The sequence below is a fragment of the Eubalaena glacialis genome, chromosome 4 (genome assembly GCF_028564815.1).
Source record: "Eubalaena glacialis isolate mEubGla1 chromosome 4, mEubGla1.1.hap2.+ XY, whole genome shotgun sequence".
NCBI lineage: Eukaryota > Metazoa > Chordata > Mammalia > Artiodactyla > Balaenidae > Eubalaena > Eubalaena glacialis.
Window position 1 is genome coordinate 178,424,408 of NC_083719.1, and position 12,831 is coordinate 178,437,238.

The 12,831-nt window shown below is 45.0% G+C and overlaps 1 protein-coding gene across 1 annotated transcript; it reads left to right on the top strand.

Moving 5' to 3' along the window:
* Positions 1–394: 394 nt before the first annotated feature.
* On the top strand, positions 395–12,622 carry CLEC17A (C-type lectin domain containing 17A). Its single transcript, XM_061188756.1, has 11 exons — positions 395–593; positions 2,620–2,652; positions 2,735–2,785; positions 2,869–2,910; positions 3,085–3,126; positions 3,769–3,909; positions 3,995–4,057; positions 6,193–6,288; positions 6,499–6,650; positions 9,678–9,787; positions 12,292–12,622. The coding sequence occupies exons 1-11, from the start codon at positions 395–397 to the stop codon at positions 12,422–12,424; spliced, it is 1,062 nt and encodes a 353-aa protein (XP_061044739.1). The 3' UTR covers positions 12,425–12,622.
* The last annotated feature ends 209 nt before the right edge of the window (positions 12,623–12,831 follow it).

Consider the following 12,831-nt stretch of genomic DNA (forward strand, 5'->3'; position numbering starts at 1 on the left):
TCTCCTGTCTCGATTGAAGTTTCATGAAGGAAGGAGCTTATCTATTTTTCACCCAGGGCTTGGTGCTGTGTAGGAACTCAAATGCAGGGGCTGTTGTCATTGTTACTTCTATGCATGAATCCAAACTGGGGAGAAGAATAAGTGTGTGTGTGTGTGTGTGTGTGTGTGTGTGTGTGTGGTCTGTGGTGTTCCCCTCAAGATAGATTTGCATGTTCTTGACTTTTAAAGAAAAAAGGAACTGAGAAAAGCCCAGTCACTTGAGTTGAGGACACAAGGAGAAGAAGCTGTCGAGCTCTGCCTGCTCCTTCTCAGCCTCCTGTGTTAGCTGCAGTCATGTGCACCCTGTATACTAACTCTGGGTGCAGGGACCTGCCAGGTATGGCCCTGGCCAGGCATGGGCTGGGGGCCAGGGGTGGTCAGGACCCAGGTTACAGTATTCCCACCTTGGGGCCAGAGACCAGGGTGTGAGGGACAGAGGAGGGAATGGGCTGGGCTCTCACTTGCCTTTCCTCTGGAAGGGCCCGGAGAAGAGGATGATGATGATGATTATGAGAACACAGCACCACTGTACAAGGACCTTCCTCCCAAGCCAGGTAAGAGGAACTCTCAGAGGCCAGGTGAAGAGATGTGTGATTTGAGGGATGAGGTTGGGGAACAGACTTCCCAGGGGGAACTAGCTGGACACTGCAGACATACATGGTCAGCCTGCCCATACTGGGCACCATGATGGTGGGAGTATCCATGCGTCCACCCTGAGGGTCTCTCAGTCTGATGGGGGAGGCAGTTCTGGACATAGTCTTGGGTGAGCAGGTCTGAGAGGGGAGGGACTACGAAATTGGGGAAATCCTGAGGGTAATTGAGGGGTCTGCCTGCAACAGTGGGAGGATTTGGGGTCAGATGAGGGACATTGGAGTGAGACTTGAGGGATGAACAGGAGTTTGTTAAGAAGAGAAGCCCAGAAAAGAACTGGTGGATGCAAAGGCCCCGAGACATGAAAGCCAGTATTTCAGAAGCTGTGAGTGGACTGTTGTCTCTCCAACCTCTTCGCATTCACACCCAGGGCCCAAATTTGCCTTTAGACTTGGGTGGTCCATGCCTGGCCAGGGACTCAACAAGAGTCCAATAAGTGTATATAAAAGTGGAGGCTTTGGGTCCAGTGGTTGGGACTGGGTGCTTTTACTGCCATGGCTTGGGTTTCACCCCTGGTTGGGGAACTGAGATCTCGCAAGGTGCATGGCAGGGCCAAAAGAAAAAAAAAAGTGGAGGCTTTGAGGTTTCCCTGAGTCAACTCCCACCAGGGCCCCTGAATGTCCTTGGACAGGGGCCATTCCATGTGGATCCACGCCCCCCACTTCTGAGTCCAGAATGGAGTCAATCTGGGAGGTCCCAGGGCACCATGGGGCTCAGTATGAGTTAAGGAGGTACACTGGGCTCTGCTTTTTGACTGCCCGTCTCCAAATCCCACTTGGTCCCAGCATGATCCCCAAGCCCAACCCAAAGACTCACCGCACAGCTGTCTTCAAGGCCACCCCTTCCCCAAATTTAGATCCCATCCCCATCTCCAAATGCAGCCCCATCTCCAACCCATCTCCATGTCCAAATCAAAGCTATGACCAAGCCCCAACACAACTACTACCCAACCTCAACTTCTCCCCCATTCCCCAATGCAGCTACAACCCCATTCTTCATCCCAACTACACCCTGAATCACAAACCTACTCCCATGTCCACCACTATCCCTGACCCTTCTTCAACCCTATCATCTCAATCCAAACCCTCATCCCAACCTTAACCTTGACTCTATTCCCATACCCAAACTCACTTGTGTCTTTAACTTAGGGTGATCAACTGTCCCAGTTTGTGCAGGGATGAAAGAGTTCTTGGAATGTGGGACATCCTGTTTTAAAATTAGGAAAGTCCTGGGTAATTCAGGATGGTTGGTCACTGTATCTTAATCCTGTCCCTATCCCTAAGCCCAATTCCATTCTCATGCACAACCCCATCCCTAACCCTCCATTGCAATCTCAATCCTGTTTCTTTTTTCTTTTTTTTGACCACACTGTGCGGCATGTGGGATCTTAGTTCCCTGGCCAGGGATTGAACCTGTGCCCCCAGCAGTGGAAGTGCGAAGTCCTAACCACTGGACCGCCAGGAAAGTCCCTCTTTTAAAAAAAAAAAAATTAATTAATTTTACAGTAGGTCCTTGTCAGTCATCTATTTTATTTTTATTTATTTATTTAAAAATATTTATTTATTTATTTGGCTGCATTGGGTCTTAGTTGCGGCATGCGGGATCTTCCTTGTGGTGTGCGGGCTCTTCAATGCAGCGTGCAGGCTTCTCTCTAGTTGTGGCATGCAGGCTCCAGAGGGTGCGGGCTCAGTAGTTGCAGTGCGCAGGCTTAGTTGCCCCACGGCATGTGGGATCTTAGTTCCCCGAACAGGGATCAAACCAGCGCCCCCTGCATTGGAAGGTGGATTCTTAACCTCTGCACCACCAGGGAAGTCCCAGTCATCTATTTAAAATATAACAGTGCGTACATGTCAATCCTGTTTCCATCACTGCCTTTCCACCTCATTCCCATCCTTGGACCAGCTCTAATGCTGAGCTTCTCTTTGCCAGGTTGGATGGCTCCACCAAGGCCTCCAAGGGCAGGTGAGCTGGGGCTGGGGGTACAGGAGACCCAGTGCTGGCTTTGTCCTGATCTGGACCTGAGCAACCATTCCTCCCTCCTCAGGAAAGAAAACAGAGAGCCCCCCACTTCCCTGCAAGCTCCCGAAGAACACAGGTGAGCATCTAGGTCTGGGACCTTCCTGTTCACTTGGCTGAAGCCCTGCTCTGCATGACTGTTGTCTTTCTGACCCCTTCCAGGCCTGAACCTCACCCCTGTCACCTGCACAACTCCTCAACTGGGTGAGCAATGGGAATACCCATTACGAAGCCTCAGAGGGGACACTTGGAAGACCTCCCTCCAGTCCCCCAATTCTGACCAAAGAACAAATCAGAGGGCTTGGGGGGAGGTTGTTGATCTTGGAAGATGAAGTCTTTCAGTGACTTCTGAATAAACCTCTCTTGCCTTTCTCCCAGGCACTGATCTTGTACATCCTCCATCCCAGCTGCCTATAACCAGTAAGTCCTTTAGGTTTACCTCTATCTCCCCTCTCATGGTGGCCAGTGTATTTGAGACCTACAGCTCTGGAGTGAGACCCTGGTAGAGAAACATTTCCTTTCAGAAGCTCCTCCTTTCTGAGTCTAAACCAGACCCCCAGGGACCCAGGATATCTACCAGGTACTCTTCAAGCCCCAGCTCCTGCTTGCCTATAAGTTATGGGAAATGTTCTCTGCCCCAGATGCAAGGGTCCACAGCTTGGGCCACCGGGGAGCAGCTTGGGCAGGGGCTGCTGGAGTGTAGAAGATAATGCATCCTAAATGTTAAGAGACGAGCTGGGTCCAAGTTATGCATGACCTCTCCAAGCCCTCAGTTCACTTATTTGCAAAATGGGAATACTATTTAAATCTACGTCATAGGGGTGAGGAGCCAATAAGATAATAAGGGTGTGACAGACTGTGTGGCATATTGTATGTATTCCACAAATGCTCTGGGCTTCTTTAGGGTTTGCTCTCCCTGATATTCTCTTGCTGACCCCACCTGGTGATATAGTCATGACCATAGTCATTTGCCCCCCTGCTCTTGGCGGAAAGCTCAAGGGTCCCTTCCTCGCTATCTGAAGCACCAGCATCAGTCTCTCTGTCCCCATCTCTGCCCCCCAGAAACTCCAGTGCCCTGGATCAGTCAGAAGTCCGGAGGTCCTAGGTGTTACCAGGAGGAGAGACTGATGGTGTATGTGTGTCTGCTGGTGGTGGTGTCACTGCTCATGGGCTGCACTGGTCTGGCTGTTACCCTGATTAAATGTGAGTAAGGTGAGGATGGGGCATGCAGAGAAATTGGGGAAGGGGTATGGGAGGACTTGGGCTCAAGCTGGACTCCTTCTCATAGACCAGGAGGTGGTGGAAGAGCTGAGGATGTTAACCTTTCAGCAGATGGCATGGCGAGCAAATGGTGAGTGCTTTCAATCATCCCTTCAACCATGCGTATCGAGCACGAACATGATCCTCAAATCCAGCTTCATGACCAACCCCAGTGCCATCTTTACTAGACACTGTGCTAGGTGGCAGGGTGGGGGATGGGTGGGTAGGATGGTGAACACATCAGACATAGCCCCTGTCCCTGTGGAGTGTGTGTGTGTGTGTGTGTGTCTAGACCTCCACTGTCCAATATGGCGACCATGAGTCACTGTGGTTGTTGAGCACTTGAAATGTGGTCATTTTGGATTAAGATATACTGTAAGTCTAAAATAGATACGGGGGGCTTCCCTGGCGGTCCAGTGGTTAAGACTTCGCCTTCTAGTGCGGGGGGTGTGGGTTCCATCCCTGGTCGGGGAGCTAAGATTCCACATGCCTCGCAGCCAAAAAAACAAAAATGTAAAACAGAAGCAATATTGTAACAAATTCAATACTTTAAAAATGGTCCACATCGAAAAAAATCTTAAAAAAAAATACATACAGATTTCATAGTAATTCCCTGGAGGTCCCGTGATTAGGACTCGGCGCTTTCACTGCCTTGGGCCCGGGTTTGATCCTGCTCGGGGAACTAAGATCCTGCAAGCCTCATGGCATGGCCAAAACAAAAAAACAGAAAACCAAAAACACAAAACAAACAAAAAAACCCAACGAAAAAATACATATTTCAAAGATTTGCTACAAAAATAATGTCAAATATATCAATAATATTAATAATGATAATCTTTAATATTGATTATACACTGAAATGCTAATATTTTGGATATATATTGAGATAAATAAAAATGGCATTCAAATTAATTTTACTTTCTTTTGACTTTTAAAACACGTGGCTACTAGAAAACTTAAAATTACCTATGTGGTTCACATCTTGTTTCTGTTGGACAGTACAAGCATAGACAGTCATTTACCAAATTATCATCCAAATGAGGGTAAAATTCCAAGTTTTGATGAATAGTCCAAAGGGAGAGGAAGGCAATTCTATGAAAAAATCTAACAAGTGGTCTTGACCTTACCTTTGGGAGTGTCATATAGAGTTTTGCTAGGGAAATGGTACTATAGCTGTGTGAAGGAAGAGAAGGAATTAACTTGGTAAGGAGTTCAGGGTCTCAGGCATGTGCAAAGGCCCTGTGGTAGGAGGCAACATAAGTACAAGGGAGGAGAATGGTGAAATTGGGTAATTGAGAGATGATGGATGCTTGGATGAGGGTTGTGGTTGTGGGGATGAAGAGTAGTAGGTGGAGTGGAAAGATTTAAGAGGTAAAATTGACCAGACTGGGGATGAGTGAGTGGGAATGGTGGTGAGTGAGAGGGAAGAGTGTCAAGGATAACATATATGTGTTATCTATCTATCTATCTATCTATCTATCTATCTATCTATCTATCTATCTATCATCTGTCTGTCTATCATCTATCTATCTAATATTTCTGTCTTGTCCAACTGAAGGGCCATCTAGTGATGGCCCTGGGGAGTATTGGGAGAGGGCACATTTCTGTGAAAGTAGTGGGAACACATACACTAGTTGTAGAAGAGGCCTTCACTATGATTCCTGAAGTCTGAAAATTGCTCCATTCCACACTCCTTCACCCCAAACTTCAGACCAAGCCACTCTTCCACTCAAAACCCATCAATGGCTTCTCACTGCCCAGAGTCCAACACAAAACCTTTAGCTTTGCATTTAAGGACCCAGACACCAGACCTCTTCCCACTTTGAGCTCAAGCTCCTGTGAGGTTCCACTTGGCCTCTACTGCACCAGTCTTTCCCAACATGCTGGCCTCTGGACCTTTGCTTCCAAGGTGGCTCCTGCCTACTGAGCCTCCCCATCCCCTTAGAGATATGGAATCACCATTTTTCTTTAAAACCCACCTCCTGCAAGAAGCCCACCATCTTTACTCTTCCCCATGCCTCAGGGATTAATCTCTCCTTGGAGCCACACTAGGGCTCTTCTTGGGCACTGAGCATGTGTTTTTGAGTTTTACCACCACCCACTAGAACATGGGTGCAGTGGGGGAACACAGCTCTCGCTGCTCTCTGGTGTGTCTGCAGTCAGTGATGAGTAGGTGGGTAGATGGGGGTTTGGGTCTCTAACCCTACATCCCATCCCTGCTGACAGTGACTGGCATGGCGGGGCTAGCCGGCCTGAAGAAGGACATTGACCGAGTAAGAGCTGACACCAACCAGTCCCTGCTGGAACTTCGGGGCTTATTAGGTGAGTGGGACTTGGGGAACTTCCCTGAGATGGGGGACATGGCAGAGCTGCTACAATGCGTAAATCCATGGGAGTGATTCTCAGTGTAATCTATGTGAGTGGTGCCCACCTGGAGTGGAGCAGTGCATAGCCTGCACAACTGTACATGGCATACCATGTACATTACTCTGGTTCTGGGGCCACTCTGACAGAATCCTATCCTGTCCCCAGACTGTACCAGGGTCACCTGCCCTGAGGGCTGGCTCCCTTTTCAGGGTAAGTGTTACTACTTCTCTCCAAGCACCAAGTCATGGGATGAAGCCCGGAAGTTCTGCCAGGAGAATTACTCTCACTTGGTCATCATCAGTAACTTTGCTGAGCAGGTGAGCTCTCCCTACCAAGACCTTGAGAACCAGCAGGGCCAGCCTGCCTCTCTTCTAGGATTTACATATCCTTCCCAGGCCTGGATGTAGAGAAATTGGAATTGCTTTTGAGTCACTAAAACTTTTTTTTTTTAATAATATGTTTTATTATTTTATTTATTTTTAATTTTTAAAAAAAAAATTATTTTTGGCTGTGTTGGGTCTTCGTTGCTGTGCGCCGGGTTTCTCTAGTTCTGGCAAACGGGGGCTACTCTTCATTGTGGTGTGCAGGCTTCTCATTGCAGTGGCTTCCCTTGTGGAGCACGGGCTCTAGGCGCGCGGGCTTCAGTAGTTGCAGCACACAGGCTCAGTAGTTGTGGCTCATGGGCTCTAGAACGCAGGCTCAGTAGTTGTGGTGCACAGGCTTAGTTGCTCCGCGGCATGTGGGATCTTCCCGGGCCAGGGATTGAACCCGTGTCCCCTGCATTGGCGGGCGGATTCTTAACCACTGCGCCACCAGGGAAGTCCCCACTAAAACTTTTAATATCAAGGTTGAGGGGGTATGCTTTGCTTGAGTTCAAATCCTGATTGTGTTTACTTATCCTCTCTGAGTCTCAGTTTTCTCTCTAACATGGAGATATAATATAATGGCTATCTCTTAGGTAGCACTTTCTATTCTCTAGGCTGTATTCTAAACATCTTACATGCATTCACATAATTCTAACAACAGCTCTATAAATTAGTGTGTGAGTCAGGAGAGGTTATGTTATGCTGAAGTAACAGACAGTCCCTATAGCTCAATGATGGAAGTGTATGAGGCAAGTCATACACTGACTTTTAAAACGTCTACCTATGTGCACTCACAAAGAAAGTCACATGGGCACTCCTATGTTTTAAGGTGCAGGGAAGGACGGTTTCATCTATGTTTATGTAGAAGGAGAATTGGAATATGTGTAAATAACTTTAATGACTTAATACTACCAAAGCTAGGTGGTAAGACCATTTGTACACAGTACATATCATTACATATCAGTACTTCACAGATGAGGAAACTGAGGCATATTTCACTTAAGCAACTTGCTTGTTACAACTAGTAAGTGTCAGAGCTGGGATCTGAGCCCAGGAAGCTGGTTTCAAAGTCCATGTTCTTGGCCATAAGCTTCATAGCACTATTTGATTAGTGTTTGCATGGTTTATCTTTTCCCATCCTTTTATTTTTAACCTGTCTATGTCATTATTTTAAAAGTAGATTTCTTGTAGATAGCATACAGTGGGGTCTTATTTTTTTTTTAAATTCAATCTGACAATCTCTGGCTTTTAATTGGTGTTTTAAGACCATTTACATTTAATGTAATTATTGATTTGGTTAGATTTAGGCCTACCATCCTATTTTTTTCCCTCTATTTTTAAAAAATCTTTCTGTTTCATAGCATCATTTGTATGAGTAGGTAGTACAGAGGTTTTTTTTTTGAGATTAAATTAGATGATGTAATTTAATTAGATGTAATAAGATGATGGGGAGGTATAAGTCATACTCCCTAAACTCAGGTGCATAAGAAATATAACTTTGTTTTCTTTAAATAACTCATTTCCTTCCTCTTTTGAGCTCCCATTATACCAGGAGGGTGGAAATTTTATCTGTCAGTTGAGATTCTTCTATTTTTCTTCTGAGTAGGGACAATTTATATAGGGTCAAGGCAGAGGGGAGTACATGTTTGGTCCTCAAGGTCTTTACTCCAAGCTGGTATCCACTGGGACATCCACTGGATGAATGATCCTGGACAAATTACTTAACTTCTCTCTGCCTCAATTTTCCCATCTATAAAATGGGGTTAACAATCCTTGCTTCAGTAGGTCACAATGAAGATCAAATGAGATAATCTGTGCAAAGTGTGTAGGTCACTTATTAACTTATTAATTCAACGAACACTTTTTGAGCACCTAGTATATGCTAGGCACTATTCTAATTTGATGGGCCAAGCAGCTCTTTTCTCTTTCTGGCTTCCTGATACTTCTCTGGGGTTTACCCAGGAAACAGGGTCGAGGTACACTCTACTTTTTAGAGTTTTCATACCCATCTGGGGTTTTGGCCATCACCTCGGACTCTACCAGGGAATGAAATGCAGAGCCCTCTTTCTGGCACCCACCATGTCTACATCTCCATAATTTCCTTCACATTGCAATCTTTCCTCTCTACCTTTTAGGGAATCTTGGTCTTGAATAAGGTTGAGTGAATGAGATATGATTTGCATACAGTAAAATGCACAGATTTTAAGTGTACATTCACTGAGGTTTGGCATATGTATACACCTGTGTAACTGTCAACCCAGTCAAAATTTACAATGTTTCTACCACCCAGGGAGTTCTTTCATGCCCCTTTTCCAGTCACCCCACCCCCACCCTAGGGAACTACTTATCTGGTTTCCCTTACCATAGATCAGTTTGTCTGGAGAGGAGTTGCTTTAAATCATGATATTTTCATATTCTTCCTAATCTTTTGTCTTTTGCCCAAGTCCTTTCTTTTCTCCCAAAGGCCTGGGCTTTGGAAATATAAAAGCCAGGAATCCCCATTCCTCTCCTTTCCCCCCCACCCAAGTTCTTCTGCCTGGATGCAGATGAGGACTGCAGGGTGGGGTGAAAGTACCAGGGAAATCAAGATATCACTTATTATTATTAAAATGTTCCTTAAATTATATAATGTTAAATGTTAAGATGTCATAGTACTTACTGCATGTCAGACACTGTTTCAAGCTCTTTATGCATACTAATTCATTCAATCCTCTTAATAACTCTGTGAGGAGGTAGCTACTATTATCCCATTTTACAGAGGCGGAAACTGAGGCACAGAGTGGTTCATAGGTTTTGCAAGAAAGTGGCATGACTATTACCACTGAACATGCTCAAGTGGGAGGAATGCGTTGATCTTGTTCTGCATGCCATGGGGACTGGGAAGGGTATTGAGGTGGCACTCACAAGCCCTAAATGTGTGTGGGACAGAGCAGAGGGTGTGTAGAAGAACTGATGGCTGAATGAAGTTTGTACTTGCAGAACTTTGTGGCCAAGGCTCATGGCTCTCCTCGGGTATACTGGTTGGGGCTGAATGACAGAAACCGTGAAGGGGACTGGAGGTGGCTGGATGGGTCACCCATCACTTTGAGGCAAGTATCCAGGGCTCTTGGGATCTCTCTTCCTTGTAAGTCCTTGTGAAGTCCAAACCAGCAGATTCTTTAGAATTCCAGGCTGAGCTGGACTGAGAGGCACAAGGGTGATTTTTTTTCTGATAGGGCTTCTGGTGCCTGTACTTTAATTTTTCCTCCATTGAAACATCTCAACCTTTAGCACAACTGCTCAAACATATCAAGTCCCCAGACCAATGGTTGAGTTGGGGGGGGGGGGGAGAAAAAGGAAAAGGAGGCATGGCTATAGGGCAAGAGGAAGAGGAAGATTTTGATTTGCCAAAAGGATGAACAGGATCTCATTTTTTGGGCACTCTTTATATTAACTCATTTATTTAATCTTCTTAATAATTCTGTAAGGTGAGTACCATTATTATCTCCATTTTGAAGATATGGAAAATGAGGCACAGAGAGGTAAAGCAAACTTCCCGAGGTCAGACAGCTAGCAGGTGGCAGTGCCACCCAACCTGGCTTAAAACTCTATGCTCTTAGCCATTATGCTTTACTTTCTCAAGGAGTGTATGTATTTGTATTTTAAATAAATATTAACAAATTGTTCCCCATACTGGTTATACCAATTTATTCTCTCACCAGCTTGACTACAATTTTTTTTTCCCCACACATTTATCAAACTTTTGGAATTTTGTTGGTTTAAATGTAGGTGAAAAATGGAATCCCAGTGTAGTATTAATTTGCATTTCTCTTATCCCTGAGGTTGGGTGTATTGTCACATGTTTAATAGCCATATGTATTAACTTTTCTGTATTTTTTATATTGCGGTTTTGGTCTTTTTCTTACTGATTTCTAGGAGCTCTTTCTATATTAGAGATATTAGTGTTTTGTCTGGGGATTTTATTTTTTATTAAAGATTCCTGGAGGGAGGCAGAGCTCTGCAAATTGAGATGTCATGGCATGGTGTGGCACTGCAGTTGCTCAGCTCATATCCCTTCATGGGGCTGGTGAGGGCTCCCACCAGCAGGGGGCATTGACTGCTAAAGGTTCACAGTTATGCTTTCTCCAGAGAGTTGACTTCAGCTGAATGGAAGCCTGTTCAGCTAGGAGGTTACTCCACTCCCATTGGGGTCATGCCACAGACAGTGACCGGTTAAGAGAAGCCTGGACCCCTTGTTTCAAGTTGGAATAACTCTGTGGTGCTATTCAAATTCCAGAGCTTCCCGTGGGATCAGGCTGAGGCTAGATCAGGCTGAACCCACATCCTTGCTCAATTCTATCCCCTGCCCCATCCTGTTTCTCTCACTCCCTATCTCCTGAGAACAGCCCTGAATAAATCCTATGCACCCGAATTGCCAAATCTGGCTCTGCTTTAAGGGAACATGACCTAAGACATTACAATACCTGGAAGGTTGGGAGGAACGTGGTGTGACAGAAGTGTTCTTTGGAAGAGGAAGCAGAAACTGACCAGATGCTGAACCCAGTTTCCTGAATCAGGAAACTGATTCAGGAGCTGGGAGAATCTCTGGTGAACAGGGAGGTGGGGCTGAGTTAGAACAGACAAGCTGCTGGGGTGAAGGGGATAATGCAGCATTTTTAGGTAATTCTGAAAGGCTGAGAAATGATTCGGATGGAAGAAAGAGCCCTGAACCACAAAGGTCTTTCTTTTTCTTTTTTTTTCCTGATAGTCTTTTTTTTTAAATTAATAAACTTTATTCTTTTTTCTGTTTTCTTTTATTATTATTTTTTAATTGAAGTATAGTTGATGTACAGTATTATATAAGTCACAGGTATATAATATAGTGATTCACAATTTTTAAAGGTTATACTCCATTTATAGTTATTATAAAATATTGGCTATATTCTCTGTGTTGTAAAATATATCCTTGTAGCTTATTTATATATAATAACTCGTACCTCTTTCTCTCCTACCCCTGTATTGCCCCTCCCCACTTTCTTCTCCCCACTTGTAACCACTAGTTTGTTCTCCATATCTGTGAGTCTGTTTCTTTGTTGTTGTATTCACTAGTTAGTTGTATTTATTAGATTCCACATATAAGTGATATCATATAGTATTTGTCTTTTCTTGTCTGACTTATTTCACTCAGCACAATACCCTCCAAGTCCATCCATGTTGCTGCAAATGGCAAAATTTCATTCTTTTTTACGTCTGAGTAGGACTTTATTTTTTAGAGCAGTTTTAGATTTACAGAAAAATTGAGCAGAGGGTACAGAGAAGTATTTCCCATATTCCTTCTCTCCCTCACACTTTTTTTCTATTATTAACACCTTGCATTAGTGTGGTGCATTTGTTACAATTGATGAACCAATATAGATACATTATTATGGACTAAAGTCCATAGTTTACATTAGGGTTTGCTCTTTGTGTTGTACATTCTTTGGGTTTTGACAAATGCATGATGTCATGTATCTACCATCACAGTATCATATAGAACAATAGTTTCACTGCCCTGAAAAATCCCCTGTGCTCCACCTATTCATCCCTCCCTATATGCACTTTTTCCTTTATCCAGCTTTTGGGACCCACAGGAACCCAACAACCTCCATGATGAGGACTGTGCCAGCATGAACAAAGGTGGCACCTGGAATGACCTCTCTTGCGACAAAACTACGTATTGGATTTGTGAGCGGAAATGTTCCTGTTGAACCCAAGAGCTGAAGTTGGGTGGGGTTCCGTACCCGGTACCCCTTGGCTTTTGGACATGAGAACCTCCTGCCCTCTGAGAACTGAAGTGGACATGCCCAAGATGGAACCAGCAGCCTGGATGTAGCGAGTTCCCTGGGGTGCAAGTCAGATCATTTCTAGGGCGAGGACTTGGGGGCTTGTTCAGTTGGATGGTGTCTTAGTCTGTTCAGCCTGCTGTAACAGAATACTGTGGAGTGGATGGCTTATAAATAACAGACATTTATTTCTCAAAGTTCTGGAAGCTGGTAAGCCCAGGATCAAGGCTCAGGGAGATTCAGTGTTTAGTGACGACTTGCTTCCTGGTTCATAGATGCCGTCTTCTCGCCGTGTCCTCACATGCTGGGAGGGGCGAGATCTCTCTGGGGTC

What these genes read in the sequence shown, in the direction of transcription:
- CLEC17A (XM_061188756.1), top strand. Translation starts at nt 395, where the DNA reads ATGGGCTGGGGGCCAGGGGTGGTCAGGACCCAGGTTACAGTATTCCCA. An exon ending in CTGCACAACTCCTCAACTGG is followed by an intron (nt 2,911 to 3,084) that starts GTGAGCAATGGG and finishes CCTTTCTCCCAG; the next exon opens with GCACTGATCTTGTACATCCT. An exon ending in TCAGTAACTTTGCTGAGCAG is followed by an intron (nt 6,651 to 9,677) that starts GTGAGCTCTCCC and finishes TTGTACTTGCAG; the next exon opens with AACTTTGTGGCCAAGGCTCA.